Here is a 20,044-nt window from a genome sequence, read left to right as displayed (position 1 = left end):
ACAAAGCAGAGAAATGTCTCTGCAGGGCAGGGCTAAATGGCTATTTTAAATAGGGTGGTAGGGAGGTCTCACTGAGAAGGTGACGTTTGAGCAAAGACCTGAAGGAGGTGAGGAAGGGAGGCTTGCAGATGTCTGACAGAAAAGCATTCCAGGCAGAGGAGACTGCAGGTACAAAGACCCTGAGGTGGGACCCATGCCTGATAATGTTAGAGAATTTTAACAGTCTCCCTCCCTGCCATTTTCCTTCTCAAAACAGACAAGCACAAGTGCTGACCACCCAAGCGCTGCAGAAAGTGAGCCACATCTCTCCCCATGCACCAGCCGCCAGTCTATTTAACCTTGAATGCCTTTTTGGGTCTCACGTGTCACTGGGTGGCGAGTGAGCTGCCCTTACTTCAGAAGAACGGCATGGGGTGGGGGTGGGGGGGCCTTAGGTGGTGTCCGCCTCACCTACTACTGCCAAAAGTGGTCATGGGGTTATTTTTAAACTTGGGGAGGAAGTATTTATTGTTCCTGGGCTGAGGAGAGCTGGGCAGCCTGTGGGATTCTTCTGGGGGAGCAGTGCTGTGTCCTTTCCACCATGGTGAGTATCGAGGGCCCCCGGAGGTAAGTGATGCTGGGCGGCGAGGTGAGGACACCACCTACAAGCAAAGGACGAAAGGGGAGGGGGAGAAAGGCAGCTTTCTGGGGCCCCAGACCCTGGTGGAAAAAGCACTATTCGCTGTGTGCACACAGAGGAACCCCAATCAATGCCCCGATAAGCCACAAATAACAGCAGCTCCCGGGTACTCGCAAAAACAAAATAAGAGAGTTGGCCTTTTTATGGCTTGTCTACTGACCTCTCGAGGAATCAATAATGCCCAGGGCTTGCAAAATGGGATTGAACACTTTTAAGGATCAAATTGTAATTCTTTTCTCTTGTTCAGGCATTTGGGGAAAAGAATCCTTTTTGTTTTCACCTTTTGAACTTGCAAATTTAAAACCTTTCTCCCTATGTTTTTGGTTAGGTGTCCCCCTCCTGAAGCAGGAAGCCCCCAAATCAGGGTCAGTGTAGGACTGTGGTTAGGGGCACAGACTCTGGAGTCAGTCTGCCCAAGTTCAATACCTGCTCTGCCTTTCTGTGACTGTGTGACCTTGGGTACATGACCCAACCTCTCTGAGCTTCGGTTGCCTCCCTGTAAAATGGCGATGGTAATAATAGCATCCACTTGACAGAGCAGTTATGAGAATTAAATGCAATAACATATGCAGTGTTCAAGCGTTTGCTGTAACTCAAGTCAGAAGCGGGTGGGGAAATGTTAACTCGCTCTTCTCTGCTCTGTTTGCACGGTGCGAGGACAGAACATTTAGAGAGGAGATTTTGCTGCCATTTGGATCAAGAGAAAATTGAGGGGGACAGAGCAGTTGGGTTTTAACACCCTGAAAATGTGTCATTTCATCTCGCATTCCTCATGGTTTAGTGAGCCTGGCTCTTTTTCGCCTCCAATCAATTCTCCTTCTGTGCATTACTGAACTTTTTGTGAAATGCATCGAAACAAAAGCAGCTGGGTCCTGCTGGGGCTGATCCGAAAGCCTGGCCTCCATTCTCAGAGACAGACCTCTACCTCCACTAGTTTGCAAAGGAGCTGCTGCAAGATCCACAGTCTTTTACCATCCACCAGAACTGGGGTGCTTTTGAGAAACCTTATTCCATGTCCTTTTATCTTTCCAGCATCGCCATTTTGAGATGAGTGTGGGCACCATACCCCCATTTCACAGATACGTAGCTGAGGCTCACCCAGAGATGACACCTGACCTAGTCTTCTAATTCCCAGCCTCTGACTTTTTTTAATCGATGCTTTTTTACACCCTAGTCACCTAAGAAAGCCAAGAAGAGACCAGAGGGTGCCAATTCCAACGTGTTCTCCATGTTTGAACAGAGCCAGATCCAGGAATTTAAGGAGGTGGGTGCAGCTGTGGAATCATTCGCCTGGGTGGAGATTCTCACACGCTAGAAAGAGCCCTTCCCTCGTTCCATACTCCCTGCAAGGACCTCTCAGTTAGGTTGTCTTTATCTTCCCCCCAAACCCCAAATTCGGTCTGAATGTGTGTGTGAATGACTTAAAGAAATTAACTGTTGCTGCTCATCAAAGTAAAGCATGTGTCTTGTTGAAAATGTAGGAAAGAATTTCAGAAATGCACAAAGAATAAAAATGACCTGACTGGGCTTCCCTGGTGGCGCAGTGGTTGAGAGTCCGCCTGCCGATGCAGGCGACAAGGGTTCGTGCCCCGGTCCAGGAAGATCCCACATGCCGCGGAGCGGCTAGGCCCATGAGCCATGGCCGCTGAGCCTGTGCGTCTGGAGCCTGTGCTCCGCAACGGGAGAGGCCACAACAGTGAGAGGCCCGCGTACCACAAAAAAAAAAAAAAAAAAAAGACCTGACCTACAATTCTACTACCCAGAGATAATCAGTTAACATTTTGGTATTCACCCTTCCAGTGATTTTTGTTATACATTGCGTTGGCCAAAAGGTTCTTTCATTTTCTTCCATAAGATCTTATGGAAAAACACAAACGAACTTTTTGGCCAACCCAAAATATGTACACATTTGTTAAACAAAGCACACTAATCAGTACCTGCTGTTTTTCTTTGAGCAATTCGGCACCAACATTTTCCATAATTTATTTAAACTGCTTCCTATGGTTGGATGTTATACACAGAATGTTGTACTATTATAAATAACACATCTTTGCTTGTATCTCTGGTTATTTCCTTGGGGTAAATTCCTAAAAGCAGAACAGCTGGATCGAAGGAACTTTTTAAAAAAGGAACTAAAACCAAGTATAACCACTGGTCCAAGTTGCCTTCCAGAAATGCTGTGATCATTCTGACTCCCATCAGCACCAAGAGGAGAAAGTGCCTTTCCCGCCACATCTTCATCAACATAGGGCGTTAACGTCTCAAAAGTTATTTTTGTCAATCTGAGAGATGTCTGAGAGTATCTTAGATTTTAATTTTTACAGTCCTCAGTTGTTGGATGCTAGCCGGGTCTGAAACCCTATCACAGTCTATGGGCATGTGCCTTAGTAAGCAAACCTAAGTACCAATTAGGCAAAATTAAGCCACTGCCGCAGACTCAGAAGGATAAACTGAATTAATTTTCCAGCAGTCCTGATGGCTCACACTGAGTCATCCACATTCTCACCTGGCCCTTCAGAGGAAAATACGTTAAAGCTATGCTGGAGAGGACACTGTTTTATATAAAAGGGGAAACTGTTTGGGGCTTCCAATGGGACATGAAGACTGGCCCGTGCTGGCTGCACCAACATTCAGATCACAGGAACGCCGTGGCCCATAAGCTGCCAGGGAAAGAGGAATTCCTGGGATGAAATATCATATCTGAACTTGAAATAGTCCCCTTCCATGGAGAAGACTACACCCTCCCTTCTCCCTCACTCTGTCCCAACCTCTGGAATGAGATCAGCTGCTGGGGGTATGACCTGGGGATGCAAATACTTTCAGGAACCAGTTGCTAAAAGAACTAAAAAAACACAGATATAATACATCATTTGTAAATTACCTGGGCGTTCACAAAGCTCTTAGAGTCTCTCTGGAGCCAGCTGGGAAAGATTACTGGCTCTGTTTTACAGATAATGCGGGCTTGCGAGCTGGCGGAGACAGACTCCAGTTTTTAACTTAGTTTTGTTTTTCAATAACAGCTTTATAAAGATATAATTCACGTACCATGTAGTCACCTTTTTAAACTGTACAATTCAGTGGTTATTTAATATAGTCACAGAATTTTGCAACCATCATCACTGTCTAATTTTAGAACATTTTCATCGCCCCCAAAAGAAACCTCATACCCATTAGCAGTCACTCCCCATTTCTCCCGCCCCCCCAGCCCCTGACAACCACGGATCTATTTTCTGTCTCTATGGATTTGCCTGTTCTGGAAGCTTCATAGAAATGGAGTCATATACTATGTGGCCTTTTGTGTCTGGCTTCTTTCAGCATCAGATCTCAAGGTTCATCCATGTTGTAGCATGTGTCAGAATTTCCTTCTTTTTATTGCTGAATGATATTCCATCATGGGGAGAGACCACATTTTCTTTATTTTCTCATCAGTTGATGGACATGTGGGTTGTTTCCAGTTTGGGGCTGTTGTGAATAGTGCTGCTGTGGACATTCACCTACAGGTGTCTGTGTGGACATATGGTCTCATTTCTCTTAGGAACACACCGAAGAGTAGAATTGCTGGGTCCTACAGTAACTCTAGGCCTAACATTTTGAGGAACTGCTAGACTGTTTCAGATCTTTGATTCTTGATCTAATGTCCTTCGATGTGCCTTGAAAACCCCAGAGTCCCACTGCCCCCAGCCCTTGGCATAACCTCTAGGGCTCCTCCCCCCAATTTCTCTCGGGCTGACCAGACAACCGCCTCCCTTTCACAGGCCTTCACCATCATGGACCAGAACAGGGATGGCTTCATAGACAAGAACGATCTGAGGGACACCTTTGCTGCTCTTGGTACGTCGCCCCACCAACGCCTGCAGGAGGGTCTCCTTATCCCACTCATGTGAGGGGCAGGAGGTGGGGCCATCAAAAAGGTCAAGAGCTTGTCATTTTCCAAAGAAACAGCTCAACCAAGATTTGTCTTTAAGGCAAATTTCAGAGGATAGGAAAGAAGTGTTTTAGTCTTTGTCTTCACATGTGTCTTATTTTTCTTTCAAATTAATTTTTGTGTGGATTTGAATGCAATGGCAGTTTACAATAGAAAACTTGGAAAACAGAAAAGTATAAAGAGGAAACAACGTTGGCCATTAGGCCACATTCCACTGTTAACATCTCAGCCTCTAAGTTCTTTTCTAGGCATCTCGTGTGTGTGTGTGTGTGTGTGCGCGCGTGCGCGCGCACGCACGCATGTGCGTGAGCATGCGTGCACGTGTGTGTTTAATAGCTGGAATCATTCTATTTTGGATTCAGCTTTTAAAATTTAACATCTCAGGAAGATGAGGATGAGTACATGGAGCTGTTTCAAAATATAAGTGTCCAACCTGCCACCACTAACCGCTCCCCGACTCCTAACCCCAGAACTCAGGGCCATGAACAGCTGTGCAGGTTGTGTAGTGAGCAATTATACAGAGTACTATTCATATTTGTAGCCACTGTAGACTTTTACATTTAAAACATAAACTATCTTAAGAAGGGGCGGCTTTTTCTAACTTACACAAAGGTACTTACTATATGGCCTGTGGCAGTGGCTAGAGCAGGTACATCAGAATCTCCAAGGCTGTATGGGTTATAGCAGGTATAATTTGAAAAAGTTCTCTCAGGTAATTCTGATGTCTCTCCCACCTCCAAGTAACAAGGGCTAATTTATAATACAAGCATTTCCCATTGAGTAAAATATTAAAACATCTGTATAAATTGTTCCAGGTTCTGAAGGCACTATTTTAAAAAGTAACTAAACCCTCTTTGGGTTGTTTCCAGTTGTCTGACTTTTATAAATAACACTTTTGAGAACATCTTCTCACGTGAATCTTTGGCCCCATCCACTCCGTCTCTGATTATTTCTAGACTAGATTCCTTGAAGTAGGATTACAAGGGCAAATGCCAGTGTCCTGACAGCTGTTTCTGTCCCAGCTTGGAGTTACTAAGTGTGTGTCTCCTGCCCTAGGGCGTGTGAATGTGAAAAATGAGGAAATTGATGAAATGCTCAAGGAGGCTCCAGGTCCAATTAACTTTACTGTGTTCCTACAGATGTTTGGGGAGAAACTTAAGGGTAAGTTCATGTGTATATCTGTGCATCTATGTGTGTACATGTATGTCTGTGTATATGTGTCTCTGTGCATCTGTGTATGTCTGTCTGTCTTTATGTGTCTTCATCTTTGGGCATCAATTAAAGCACTGGGAGAACATGTTGGGGTTGGCACATGAAGGCAGAGTAACGTCAGGGGGAAGAAAAAACAATAAAAACAGAAGTTAACAGTGCTCCAAGGCTTACCCTGATCCAGACCTCATGCTAAGCACTTTAAACACATTTTATGCATCACCTTATTTAATAGCATCTAGGAGATAGTTTCTATTCTTATCCCAGTCTACAGATGGGGAACTGAAGCTCAGAGACAGACAGTCTCTTGCCTGCAGCCACACAGCTACCAAATGCTGGAGTCAGAATTTGAATCCAAGTCTTTCTAAGCCTAGATCCATGCTTGACCTTGGGTTTCCTCAGAAATAACTGGATTCTCAGGACTTCCCTGGTGGCGCAGTGGTTAAGAACCCGCCTGCCAATGCAGGGGACACAGGTTTGATCCCTGGTCCAGGAAGATCACACATGCTGTGGAGCAACTAAGTACATGTGCCACAACTGCTGAGCCTGCACTCTAGAGCCCGCAAGCCACAACTACTGAGCCTGTGCTCTGCAACAAGAGAAGCCACCACAATGAGAAGCCTGTGCACCGCAACAAAGAGTAGCCCCTGCTCGACACAACTATAGAAAGCCCACTCACGGCAACGAAGACCCAACACAGCCAAAAAGAAAGAAAGGAAGGAAGAAAGAAAGAAAGAAAGAAAGAAAGAAAGAAAGAAAGAACTGGATTCTCAGCCCACTCTTTCAAAACGCCAAGGCTCAGTGCTCAGGAGGCAACAGGACCTCCCCTCCTTACCAGAGGTTCCCAGCCACCCATGGCACATTTTAACCCTGTTTTCTGTTTCAGGGGCAGACCCCGAGGAGACCATTCTCAACGCGTTCAAAGTGTTTGACCCTGAAGGCAAAGGGGTGCTCAGGGCTGATTAGTGAGTGGGATCTGTGGGGGAAGACCTGGGGTTCCTTGCTTCTCCCCCCAGCCCTCTCCACACAGCCGGCTGCAATACCTGCTTTTCTCTCTCTGCAGCATACAGGAGATGCTGACCACGCAGGCGGAGAGGTTTTCCAAGGAGGAGGTAACAGGGCCCTTTGGACACTCTCTGCACCCCAGCTCCTGGCCTCACCCTCCTGGGGACACCCTCTCCAGACTCTCTTATATAAAACACCCCTGACCCCACACTGAGAGAGAATCTGCTCTTGTTTACTAAGCCCTTATCTCATTTCACTCTGTCAATCACCCTGTGAGGTAGGGACTAGTATTATCATCATTTTACAGATGGGGAAACTGAGGCTCAGGGAAGCAAAGTCACTTTGCTTTGACTGAAAGGACAACACTAATGAGAAATGCCGGGGCCTGGATTCAAACCTAGGTCTGTCTGACTCCAGGTTCTGTCTTCCTCATAATGCATGGATACCTGGTGAGAGTATCAATTTCCTGATGAAGTGAAGGTGGCATGCAGGGTCACCACATACAGTCGTGTAGGTTATACACTGAACAATCCTCCTGGATGCCCTTAATAATATATACTGCAGAGTATTTATTTGTTGCAATAGTTTTCCAGCAGATGGCAGTAAAGTGTCTTATAATTTTTTAGAAATCAGAATATATGACTTTTTCTGGCAGGTGGCAGTAATGTGCCTGGAAGAAGGGGCACTATTGCTAATTCACCGAAGGCCCTGTATAAACAAGCAACTGCCTTGTCAACGTTACTAATGAACCTTAATGAGTCTATTTAAAATAGTCCCGGGATTCCCTGGTGGCACGGTGGTTGAGAGTCCACCTGCCGATGCAGGGGACACGGGTTCGTGCCCCGGTCCGGGAAGATCCCACATGCCGTGGAGCGGCTGGGCCCGGGAGCCATGGCCGCTGAACCTGCACATCCGGAGCCTGTGCTCCACAACGGGAGAGGCCACAACAGTGAGAGGCCCGCGTACTGCAAAAAAATAAAAAATAAAATATAAAATAAAATAAAGTAGTCCCTTATAGCCTCTCTGGCCTGATTCCATAAAGTTTCACATTTTACTAAAAATTTTATTTGGATCTCCCCCTCAAAACTCAAGCAGTTGAAAGAGCCTGCCTTTCAACTCTCACCAGGCTTTGGGACTTTGGACAAGCTCCTTAACCTCACTGTGCCTCAATTTCCTCATCTGTAAAGTGGGAACAATAATAGAATCTACTTCATAGTACACTGTGAGGATTAAATGAGTTCACATGTATAAAGTGCTGATATGTGATAAGGGCAATATAAATGTTATCTATTATTAACCCCAAATTAAAAAAAAACATAACTAGCCAATACTTTTTAAATGTAGAAATTGCACATTCTAAAAAATTTAATTTCTAGTTTCCCTCAAAGAGTCTGACCTCCTTGCCCATGTGGACACATTAACTGGCCCTGAGCAGTTGTGACCTCTGTAGATGGACTAGTCTCCATTTAGCCACAGTACCCACCAGGCCCACCTTGCTCCCCTACATAACCTGCCTGCCCCTTTGCACACTTGAGTTTGCGATCCCTTCTTTCCCCATCGTAGGTTGGTTCCCGGGAACATCCCTGCAGGATGGCCCTTGGGGTTGGCACCTGTGGAAGAGCTACAAAGGGCAAGGAAGCAGGAGGGCACGGAGGGATATGTCCAACGCAACCCATGTCCTCCAGGCCCCCAGCTGCCTCTCCACTCGGGCTGCCCTGCACACAGCCCTCCCCCCTCCACTGCCCCTCCCCATGTCCTCAGCATGTCTTGCTGGTTCGTTGCAGATCGACCAGATGTTTGCCGCCTTCCCCCCTGATGTGACTGGCAACTTGGACTATAAGAACCTGGTGCACATCATCACCCATGGAGAAGAGAAGGACTAAGGGAGGGGATTGCCTTTGGGTGGGTGGATGGGGGGGCGTCCCTACCCTCTTCTCACCTTGCCCAGTAATGCCACCACCCCTGCCCCTGGCCTGTTGGCTGTGTGGCCGCCTCATTTATCTACCTCCATCTTCTTCGCAGCCTGGGTGCCTTAGAGATACCATGTGGCCACACAGCCAGCAGATGGAAATCCATCCAGAGGCCATGTTCAAATAAACAGGAGGTTGTGTATTTGTTTATGGTGTGTCCTTGAGTATGGAAGACCCTTTGCTAGTTCCCATGAAGGTGGTGTATGAGCTAGTGATGGCCTTGCTGTCATTATTATTGAATCTTAGTGACTCTGTAAGGTAGACCTTCAGGGACTTCCCTGGTAGTCCAGTGGTTAAGACTCCATGCTTCCACTGCAGGGCCACGGGTTCCATCCTTGGTCGGGGAACTAAGATCCCGCAGGCTGCACAGCGTGGCCGGAAAAAAAAAAATAGACCTTCACAGCCACTCAGGACTATTTCTATGAAAGTCCACATTTTACTGGAATGCTAACCAGAGGACCACAAACCTTTCTTTCAAAGAGTTCGAGCACTGGTAGAGCCTAGCTTCCCCGGTGTACTTTCCTTTAGGATGCCACTGGAATGCTTCTCCCATAGATGTGTTTAGGCCCCGGGATAAGTTAAGAAGAAGAGGCCTCACATGCACACTGCCAAAAAATCACATCCATTAACTGTAAGAGGTTAATTTCTAATTTCATATAAAGTAGAAGTTGTCTGTATTTCTCTCCTGGCAAATTAGGGGAGGGACACAGACATACATAGATAATGACTTCTGACCCTGCCTGGGGTCTAGGAACTAGGCCTAGGTGTGAGTTGACTCTTGATTTTGAGTGACCAAAATCATTGTTGAAACACTGAGGTCTGTTTTGGCTGCAAGAATCCCAACTTAGGAGACAAATGAGTTCACATAACTGAGAAGTCTGAGGGCTTCAGGCACAGCTGCATCCAGGAGCTCAAACAGTACCAACAGAACCTGAGGAGGCCTCTCCACTGCTCTGCTTTCTTTCATGTTGCTCTGCTCCCAGTGGTGACAGAATGGTCACCAGCAGTTCTTAGCTCTTGTCTATCCCCACAGGAATCCTAGTGGAAAGAAGGCACCTCCCTCTCTCCCAGCTCCACACAAATCCCAGAACAGGGCCTATGGGATACCTGAACTAACCCCGAAACAGGTGTAGTGCTCTGACTGGCAAACTTGGTCACACAATTAACTCTTGTGTTGGGGTTGAAACCAGCCCCTTCCAAACCACATGGCCTGAGGATGGGAGGGGCCATTCCCGAAAGGAAAATCCAAATGCCTTTTAGGAAGAAAGGGGAGGGGATGCCGGGCACTCTAAGTTTTCAAGAGAACCCCAAGAACCCAGGACACAGCCAAAGCGAATGATGTGATAGAAACAAAGGGCTGAAACTGGGGGTGGGAGCGGCAGCTGGGGTCGACCAGGGGGTATGAGGGGGTCCAGGTGGTTGAAGGAGTCAGAATTGGAGTGAGTCTTCAAGGTTCAAGAACAACACCAGAGCCCCCAGAGGAGGAGCTCAAGGTCAGCTCCAATGACATCACTTGCTGGGAAGGGGGGTCCCTTTCAAAGCCAACAGCAAGCTGGGAAGGCAGGGACTCAGGGGCCCCCCACGCCATGATGACCCATCATGATCCAAACCCTACAACAACCCATATCCCCCACGTCCGGAACCTGTGACCTGGGGCTCCTACAGAGACACGGCCAGGCCCGGGCGAGGCCCCAGCCCAGAGCGCTCGAGTGGAGTTTGTGTTTCTGGGCAAGACACTCTGGACACAGCTCCACAGTGACACACTCATCCACACCACACACACACACACACACACACAGCCTCCAAGGCTCCTGGTTCCCACCTATGAGCGTCTGCTGCACCCCATGTGGTTCCAGGATGTGAAATCAGTATTTTGGCTCCCAGCTGTGGTGACCTCACACCACTCTTGTCCCCTTGCTGGCTTTGGAACTCGACCCTCCTGCTCCTCTACCCCATCCTGGGGTGGCTCCAGCACCCCAGTCTCTTAGTAATGAATGTGAAGAGGCACCAGGGTTACGGAACAAAACATTTACTCTCTCTGGTTATGGTACAAACATGGCCATGTCCACCTCAGACTGTTAACTTCTTCTTGGGCCTCAGATCATCCCCCTTTTCAGGCACGCTGTCCATGTGTAAACCCTGTTTCTAGACTCCCTTGCCGTGTAGTGGCTGAGCACCATTTGCCGAAGGCTGCTGTGGTCCAGGGGTTGGTCCACTGTGCCAAAGATGGGACTAGTGTGAGGAGTTTGGAAATCAAACCCAGCACAGCAGGGGGTGGGCTTCCTTCCCAGGGACAGTGCCTCTCTGCCCTGTTCAAAGATATCCAAGCCTGGTTTGGTGTCCCTCCATAGTGCTGGGGGTTGGAGTGTAAAAATTCTCAAAGTCCAGGGAGGGGGAGGACAGGCAGAGATGTACTGCTCAGGGATGGCCAGACAATAACTGTTTTTTTCTCCAAGATGAGGATGTAAAGATGAGTTTGGTTTAGCATCAAGGAGGTAGGGTCACCACGTGCAGTTGCTCAGGATGTAGATTGCACAAAGACACCTGTTTCTACAGGGCTGAAATCCAGCCCCCCACTTGATTGCCAAGCCATGTCTACCCATCAGGGGCTCCTTTTCCTAATTAATCTGCCCAGAGGGGCTTGCCTCTTCTAATTCACACATACAAGCCATAGAGGCTAGTGGGCTAAGAGAACCTAATGTTTATCAACATTCCCTTGAACAGAAATAAGACAACATCTGTACTTTCCTGACCTTGTGAGGACAGTGTTCTCAACAGCTGTGTCCTGCCACCCTCCTCCTTTAAGAACTCAAAGGGCCAAGGGAAGCTGTGCTAAGGTGGCTGACATCAGCCCCAGTTTTCACTCCTGCTAAGTCTCAGGTGCCTTGAATAAATCAAACAGGAGGTGTGTGTATGCCTGTGCACCTGTGCACGAGCGCCTGTTGGCCATCCCCTCCCTCCATCCTTGGCACACCTGCACAACTGAAACGTTGCTCACAGAAGAGGGGCAGCTTTTAAAAATACCAAATTTTTTCCTCTGATTACTCAAGTCATGCAAGGTCATTTTAAAGAAAATTCTAAGCAACACATAATTAACTTAGAAATGCAAAGTTCTCTGCAAACCACCACCCAGAAATACCCACTGTAAGTCAGCAGTGTATATCCTCTTCGTTTTTATATGTATCATCAAGATAACTTCCTCCTTCCCTTCCTCCGCCTCCTCCTCCTTCCTTCTCTCTCTCTCCCCCTCCCTTTATTATAAATCAGGTTGTGAAGGGCTGTCCTGTACACTGCACGATTTTTAGCAGCATCCCTGGCCACTAGATGCCATATATACATGTCAGTTCATGTCAGCCCACTGCATTCTTTTTAGTGGCTGCATAGTATTCCATGGCATGCATGGGTGAACTATAACTTATTTAACAAATCTCTAACGGGTGAGCATTTCAGTCATTTCCAGTTCAATCACCCTCCTACTTCCATCTTTAACCCTCGAATAAGTTTTTCTTTGAAGGATCAATCCCCACAAGTGAGATTACAGACTCAACGTGTGTATCTGAAACCGGGGGTAATCATTAGTCAACCCCATTTCACCTGTAACCTGCCTTCATTAAGCAAGGTCGTTTTAATTATTGCTACAAAAGACTTGCTTGTCCTCCAAGCAGCATTTAGCCTAAACAATGTGTTTGCCTGAGCTGTTTTCCAGGAGCTTGGATTCAGCTATGTCTAGTTCTAGGTGAGCTGGTTAACACTGGAAGGAACCACCAATCCTTTAACTGGGCACGTGCGAGTGTCACTGGATGACCTCTTGAACATGCAGAGGCCCACAGCTTAGTTACACCAGCACAGAACCCCGATTACCGCACCGTTTTCCAATTGCCTTTCCTCACACTCCCCACGCCTCGGACCACCCTGCTTCTTTATTCTTTATTCCATAAATACCCGAGCCCCTTGCTTTCAGGGAGGTGGATTTTGGACGTTTGTTCTCCCATCTCATCTCCTCGCTTCGCTGCCTTGTGAATAACCCCCCCTCTCAGCTGCAACCCTCCACTCTCAGCGTTTGGCTTGCTGCATATCGCAAAAACTGAAACTGGCTCAGTAACATAACCATTTCTCAGGCTTCCCGAACGTGTTGCCAAACTGCCCTCCAAAAACCATGTGGGGCCGATTATATCCCCACCTTCGGAGAGAGGGGCAGACCCCCACGAGGGGGAGTATCATGAGCTTCAGCCTCCAAAAGCAAAGATCAATGTGCAGGCGCCCGCAGGGCCACAGTTCAGCTCTGGCGTGAACCGTCTCGGGCGCTTCAACCACGGGGTTGGGGGATGTGGATGGGGCTGCGGAAAGGAGGTCACAGATGGAGGAGCGAGTCTCAGGAGCATAGGGTGAAGGTGGGAGCCGGGATCAGGGAATCTCCTGTGCCCATAACTTGACAACCCGGAAATTTTACACATTTTAAGGTTCATCAAATGGTCACAAAGTTGTTGCAATTTTTTTAAAGTACGCAGGATAACTAAACTTCAGAATCTGTGGCTGAGTCATTGCGCAGTAGAAAGAGAAGCCCGGGAAGAAAGAGCTCACCTTCATCCAACCTGTCACTAAAGGGGTCAGCCCCGAGCACTGGGGGGATGACCTTGAGGGGTTCTGCAGGCTTGAGGAGGGCAGAGCCACCCCAGAAGGGGTTGATGAAGGGTGGTGGGACGTCCATCTCCGCCACTTCCATTTCCATGATCCGCTTGTAGGATTCTAACAGCAGCAGGTCGTTGGTCTTCTTTTCAATGATGGCTGGAAAAAAATAAACAGAACCAAGAGGGCTGCTGGGAGACGGGAGTCCCGGGGGTGGGGGGCTAGAGGTTGCGCCCCCTGCTGGAGATGAATGGTAGCAACAGGAAGTGGAGCAGGTCATGAGCTCCTATAAAGACAAGGCTTTCTCTTGGGTTACATCACACGTTCCCTAGAGGGCACAATTTGGTTCTTGAGAAGCAAAAATAATCTGACTCTTTAATATATAAAGTACAGATATACATACAAGACATAAACAGTTATATGGTATATGAACTGTATTAAAATTCCACAAGGCGGAGCAGTTGGGAAAAGAATGTCTAAAAAGGCTCCTTAGGGCTTCCCTGGTGGCACAGTGGTTGAGAATCCTCCTGCCAAGGCAGGGGACACAGGTTCGAGCCCTGGTCCGGGAAGATCCCACATGCCGCAGAGCAACTAAGTCCATACGGCACAACTACTGAGCCTGAACTCTAGAGCCCGCGAGCCACAACTACTGAGCCCACACACTGCAACTACTGACACCCACACACCTAGAGCCAGTGCTCTGCAACAAGAGAAGCCACAGCAATGAGAAGCCCGCGCACTACAGCGAAGAGTAGCCCCTGTTCTCCGCAACTAGAGAAAGCCCGCGTGCAGCAACAAAGACCCAACACAGCCAAAAATAAATAAATAAATAAATTTATTTATTTTTTTAATTTCTAATTAAATAAAAAAATAAAAAGGCTCCTTAGGGGACAATAATGAAAAGAAGATTGAGGAACACTGGGTTACACTAAAAATTGGGAGCCCTGGGCAAGCTCTGCCTTAAACTATGGTTTTTTCCTCAGTGCTGTCTCTGAGTTTGAGGGAGCTGCCCTTCCCACCGTGTTTCATAGCCTCATGGAGTCACCAGAATAATTCATTCATTCATTTCTTCATTCATTCCACAAATTATTATTGGATGCCTATCATGCCATGGTGCTACAATGCATGGAAGAAAAACAAAATGATGATAAACAATAACAGAGATGCAGTCCCTGTCCTGATGAAGCTCATAAGCTTCAGTATGAATGGGGGGACGGAGAGAAAGGCAAGTTCAGCAAATAAATACACGTATCCCTCACTATCCAGATGCCTATTATCTGAATTCAGTAACTACTGGATCTGGACAATTTTTTTGAAAAAAACTCACACAACCCATACCATTTCTATTCTCTCTGAAAGTCAGGAACCAAAAAGATTTGCATCTGAACCTTGCTATTGGATCTCAAGAACCTCATAGATTCAGATAATGAGAATTACCTGTACATAGAGACAAACTGGGTGAGTATTAAATAATAGGGCTGCTGTAAGAGTGAATAATAGTGGGTAGGGGAGGACCAGCTTCATATGGGGCAGCAGAGGGAGGCCTTGTTGGAGGGAGGGCATTTAAACTGAGATCTGAGAATGCGGAGGAACTGGGCATGGGATGAGTATCCCAGGAACCACCCATGCAAAGGCCCTGTGGCGGGGATGAGTTGGGGGAGGGATTTGAAAATACAGAGAGGAGGGGCTTCCCTGGTGGCGCAGTGGTTGAGAGTCCGCCTGCCGATGCAGGGGACACGGGTTCGTGCCCCGGTCCGGGAGGATCCCATATGCCACGGAGCAGCTGGGCCCATGAGCCATGGCCGCTAAGCCTGTGCATCCAGAGCCTGTGCTCCGCAATGGGAGAGGCCACAACAGGGAGAGGCCCACGTACCACAAACAAACAAAAAAGAAAATACAGAGAGGAGAGCACTGTGGCTGAATGTGGTAAGAAAGGAGGGAGAGCGGGACAAGAGATGATGAAAAATGTAAGTAGGGGCCAGGCTATAAAGAACCTGATAGGCTGTGGGTAAGAAAGAGTTAACACAGCAAAGCCTGACTGCTCTTAGAAAGGGCTGCTTACCAGATTGGCCCTTGGATAGCATCAGGGAATTTGAATTTCAGGAAGGTCCCCACTACCATTAACTGTTAAAAGAGTGGCTCATCATGCTTAAACTGTGGTATAAAAAATGTGATTTATGCTGAATACTCACTATTCTTTCTGGGAGTCTGGAATTTGGGTATGTGTCATGCTGGAGGTGCCTATATGATGAGCACCCCCCCAATCCAAACCCTGGGCAATGAGTATCCAGTGAGCTTCTCTGGTTGACAACATTTCACTTGTGTTGTCACAACTCATTGCTGGAGGAATTAAGCTCATTCTGTGTGAACCCACTGGAAGAGGAACCTTGGAAGCTTGCTCCTGGTTTCCTCCAGACTTCATCCCAAGCCCCTTTTTCCTTTGCTGATTTTGCTTTGTATCCTTTTGCTATAATAAATCAGGGCCATGAATATGACTATATGCTGAATCCAGGAGCCCTCCTAGTGAATCACTGAAACTGGTGGGAGGGAGGTGTCTTGGGAACCTCTCAAAAACAGATTGTATTAAGAGCCTTACATTTTATTCTAAGAGTAGTGGAAGCCATTCATTCTAAATTGTCATGATCTCTGTAGATGCATCCTCCCTCTCTATCCTGAGTTCAAGGCCTATGCCTAGGAAATGTGTGTTATAGTTAATAGGCATTTGCTACATGCCAGGCACTGCTCTGAGCCTTTATTTCTTCTTTTCCAATCTAAATGCCTTTCATTACTTTTTATCGCCTTATTTCCTTATCGAGGACCACCAACACAATATTGAATAGGAGTTGCGAGAGCAAACATCTTTGCCTTGTTCCTGATCTTAGAAGAAAAACATTCAGTTTTTTCACCATTAAGTATGAGGTTAGCTGTAGGTGTTTTTGTAGATGCCCTTTATCAGGTAAGAAAGTTTCCTTCTAGTTCTAGTTTGTTGAGAGTTTTTATCATGAATGGATGTTGAATTATGTCAAATACTTCCTTCTGCATCTATTGAGATGATCATGTACTAATTCTCTAAGAACTACTCATTTATTTAATCCTCCCAATATTTTTTTGGATGAAAAAACTAAAGCACAGAGAGGTTCAGAAAGTTGCCCAAAGTCACACAGCTAGTAAGAGTAGAACCAAGATTTGAACCCAGCCAAGCTGGCTTTAGTGCCCATATGCTTCACCACCAGGCTCACTACCTCCAAAAGAACAAGTCCTTGGGTCTGGTCATAGAAACCTCTGGAAATGGTTGCTACCCCAGCTCGACTCACCAAAGTACTGTGGGAGGTTGGTATCAGTGATTTTCCCTGTCTCCCCTAACTGTACCAGGATCTTGGTGGCATCACAATTTATCTTCTTAAACAGATTCTCAACCGAGTTCTTGAGATACTCCAAGGTCTTGTTGATCTCATACATATCTGCCTGCTCCATGGTCTTCTTTAGTTTCTCCTGTGGCAGACCCCAATTCCCATCCAGGTCAGCCAGGTCACCACCCTGGGCTCAGCCCTCACATGAAAGCTTTTGCTGGCGATGAGGATTTAGGACCCTCTGAAGCCAGGATCTCCAAAGTGCAGGTTTGCAAACTTCTAAAGGGGTGTGAGATCAATTTAATCAATAAATTGGCCTCAACCCACATTTTTTTAAAAAATGAAATAAAATGATCAGAAAAGAAATGAAGAGAAAATACTAACATGCATTGCAGGTAGTGAGGGTAGTTATTGTTTAATGTAAGTTTTGTTTACTTACGTATGTGTATGTGTGTCTACATGTGTACTGGATTACAGTATTTTTAAAAAGCTGGTGACTCATTTTTAAAAAATGGCCCACAGGAAGGAATATATTTTACATTGCAGCCCAATACTTATATACGTGTGTGTATTTTTATATATTTATCTAATCAAATGAAATTATAGATTCACAAATCATATTCTTATTGTGTGTTCTAGTATTTTCCATTCTGTTCTGTTCTATTCTATCTTGTTTTTTGTTCTTTTTTTTGTGGTACGCGGGCCTCTCACCGCTGTGGCCTCTCCCCCTGCGGAGCACAGGCTCCGGATGCACAGGCCCAGCGGCCATGGCCCACAGGCCCAGCCACTCCACGGCACGTGGGATCCTCCAGGACCGGGGCACGAACCCGTGCCCCCCACATCAGCAGGCAGACTCTCAACCACTGCACCACCAGGGAAGCCCTCTTGTTATTTTTAAATGCTGGTTGCAATCCAACAAACCAATTTCACCACTCAGTTTAAATCACATTAGAGCACAGTGGTTCTCAAAGTGGGGTTCCAGGACAAGCAGCATCAGTTTCACCAGGGAACTTGTTAGAAATGCAGATTCCTGGGATCCAGTCCAGACGGAATGAATCAGAGGCTCTGGGGGTGGGCCTGGCAATCTGTATTTAATGCAGGTGATCCTGATGCATGATAAAATTTGAGAACCTCTGTGAGTCCACTGGACCACAATTTTGGCTTCATATTGGTATCACGTGGGAGTGTTTAAACATTTGCTGCCCAAACTCCAGCCTCAGAGATTTAGACATCTTGGTCTGGGATGCAGCCTAGGCATCAGGAATTTTAAAGCCTCCGAGGTGATTCTGACTTGCAGCCCAAACTGAGAATCGCTGCTCTGGGATGAGTGCTTCAGTGGCTTCCTGCCTGTCCCTCTGAGTTCTCAGCTTGCAAAGGTGAACTGGGCCCTGGAAGGACCAGCCTTGTTCCCACCAGCTCCGTACGGACCATTCCAAATAAAGATCCCAAAGGGCCCTATTCACACCCCCATTTTCCAGGTGAGGAAACTGAGGCTCTAAGGAATACAGCCAGGAGAGGGAAGCCATGGTTTGAACTGTCTCTCAACCACCACACCAGGCAGCTTCCTCCATCCCAAACACTGGAATATTCAGTTCCCAGGGCTGCATTTCCTCATATGACAGCAAGAGCCCCCCCCTCATTCTAAAGGTGCATTAAAAGATCACATGGTTGAGAATTCCCTGGCAGTCCAGTGGTTAGGACTCTGTGCTTCCACTGCAGAGGGCACGAGTTCGATCCCTGGTCACGGAACTAAGATCCTACAAGCTGCGCGGCATGGCCAAAAAAAAAAAAAAAGATCACATGATTAAAAACATTTTTTAAAGCCTGATGTGACAGTGACAACACATGTCCAGCACCTAAAATGTTCCAGGCATATTACACACATCATCTTAACTTATCCTCACAACTGCCCCAGTTTTCAGATGAGGAATATTGAGGTCAGAGAAGAAAAGTGAACTTGTGTTTAGCTCCTCTGTATTGAGTTGTCTAATACCTGACCATGGGCACAACTCTTTATTTGGACAATTATTTGGTAACAAGATGATGGTGATTTGAGGTTTTATTGACTTACAGGATAAACAACAATGATAGCTATGTTTATAGCTCTCTGCCCTGCACTGTGCCAAGCGTGTACATTGCAGTATCTTATTCAATCTTCACGGCCCTACAAAGTGAGTACAATTTTTATCTCCACTTTACAGGTGAGACACGGAGCCTCAAAGAGGTTAAGTCACTTTCTCAAAGTCACACAGCCAGGAAGCGACTCTTCTGGGAGTCATACCTAAGCGTTTGTTCCCGGAGCCTGGTTGCTTAACTCCTATGCAAAACCCTCCCATTAAAGGACTGGTCTCACCACTTCTCCCAGAGGGGAGGATGAAATGGAAGTTAAGTGGAAAGGTTCCAAGAGTAGAGGAGATGGAAGCGATCTTTAGCAGGGGGGTAAGAAAAGTGGTTTCTAAGTGAGCCCATTGCTATTAAGACAAATTCTCTTGCTTAGAGTATTTGCATTTGAAAAGAGATTCCAGGAGTTCCTACTAAAGCCAAAGGAACAAAGAGCTGCTGGAGGACTTCAGGCAGAGGTCTTCAGGGGGAGATGCTTAGGGTTGCCTGGTCAGCCTTCCCAAACTGTGTCCCCCTTTAGGCCTTCAAAACCCCAAGAGGCAGAACAGCACAAGTCCCAACCCCAAGTAAGCATTTGGACACTGGATGACTCAAAGCCAAGGATGTGGGACGCCAAGCATGTGTCCAACTTAAGGAGAGTCTCCTTGAACTTGGGCCCTGCCTGCAAGTCTACATTCCCCATTCCCGAGTCGTGGGAGAGGTTGCTGAGCCTGAGAGGTGCTTTGCTGCCCTCTAGTGGTGCATGAGAGAATGGCATGGCCAACCCTTTCTGCCACCTGCATGCCAAGAGTAGAAATAAGCCACAGAGAAAGGAAGGGAAATGACCAAGGATTGTAGTTCCTGGGCCAGGAACTACTGGATTAGAACAGGGCTTTGCAGTCAAACTCTCTGGTTCATATCTTCGCCAGACATTTGCTATCCATTCTCCCCTTATACCTTAATAGCAAAATGCTGATTGTATTTGGGGTGACAATGTGCCTGCTAAAAGTTATATCTCCAACCCTCCTTTGCAATAGGGATGGCCAGTGAGACATAGATACAGAAGTCACTGGCTGAGAATTCAGGGAAAAAACTTTTAAGCTGACTAACTCAATTAGCAAGGCCTTTTTTTCCTTCCCTACTTTCTTTCTGCTTGGAATGTGTATGTGATGGGTGGGCC

The 20,044-nt window shown here is 46.8% G+C and overlaps 2 protein-coding genes across 3 annotated transcripts in view; one reads left to right on the top strand and one right to left on the bottom strand.

The window, feature by feature from the left end:
* Positions 1-536: 536 nt before the first annotated feature.
* MYL2 (myosin light chain 2) lies at positions 537-8,934 on the top strand. 2 transcript variants are annotated; one of them, XM_024758591.1, is made up of 8 exons: positions 542-583; positions 1,854-1,943; positions 4,435-4,510; positions 5,661-5,765; positions 6,700-6,778; positions 6,877-6,925; positions 8,603-8,720; positions 8,841-8,932. In XM_024758591.1, the coding sequence occupies exons 1-7, from the start codon at positions 581-583 to the stop codon at positions 8,699-8,701; spliced, it is 501 nt and encodes a 166-aa protein (XP_024614359.1). In that variant the 5' UTR covers positions 542-580; the 3' UTR covers positions 8,702-8,720; positions 8,841-8,932. The 2 variants fall into 2 exon arrangements, with proteins under 2 accessions (XP_024614358.1, XP_024614359.1); XM_024758590.1 differs by having other exon boundaries at positions 537-583; positions 8,603-8,934.
* Positions 8,935-10,858: 1,924 nt separating this feature from the next.
* CCDC63 (coiled-coil domain containing 63) overlaps positions 10,859-20,044 on the bottom strand; it is a 28,155-nt gene continuing 18,969 nt past the window's right edge. Inside the window, 4 exon segments of the mRNA XM_024758714.1 lie at positions 10,859-10,926; positions 10,929-11,003; positions 13,370-13,573; positions 16,729-16,906. Coding sequence (XP_024614482.1) covers positions 10,859-10,926; positions 10,929-11,003; positions 13,370-13,573; positions 16,729-16,906 — 525 coding nt within the window.

The sequence above is a fragment of the Neophocaena asiaeorientalis genome, unplaced genomic scaffold (genome assembly GCF_003031525.2).
Source record: "Neophocaena asiaeorientalis asiaeorientalis breed wild unplaced genomic scaffold, Neophocaena_asiaeorientalis_V1.1 scaffold77, whole genome shotgun sequence".
NCBI classification, from domain to species: Eukaryota; Metazoa; Chordata; class Mammalia; order Artiodactyla; family Phocoenidae; genus Neophocaena; species Neophocaena asiaeorientalis.
The sequence above is the reverse complement of the archived record's forward strand: the minus strand, read 5'-3'. Positions and strand labels throughout refer to the sequence as shown.

What these genes read in the sequence shown, in the direction of transcription:
- MYL2 (XM_024758590.1), top strand. An exon ending in GTTTGGGGAGAAACTTAAGG is followed by an intron (nt 5,766 to 6,699) that starts GTAAGTTCATGT and finishes TTTCTGTTTCAG; the next exon opens with GGGCAGACCCCGAGGAGACC. An exon ending in AGAGGTTTTCCAAGGAGGAG is followed by an intron (nt 6,926 to 8,602) that starts GTAACAGGGCCC and finishes GGTTCGTTGCAG; the next exon opens with ATCGACCAGATGTTTGCCGC.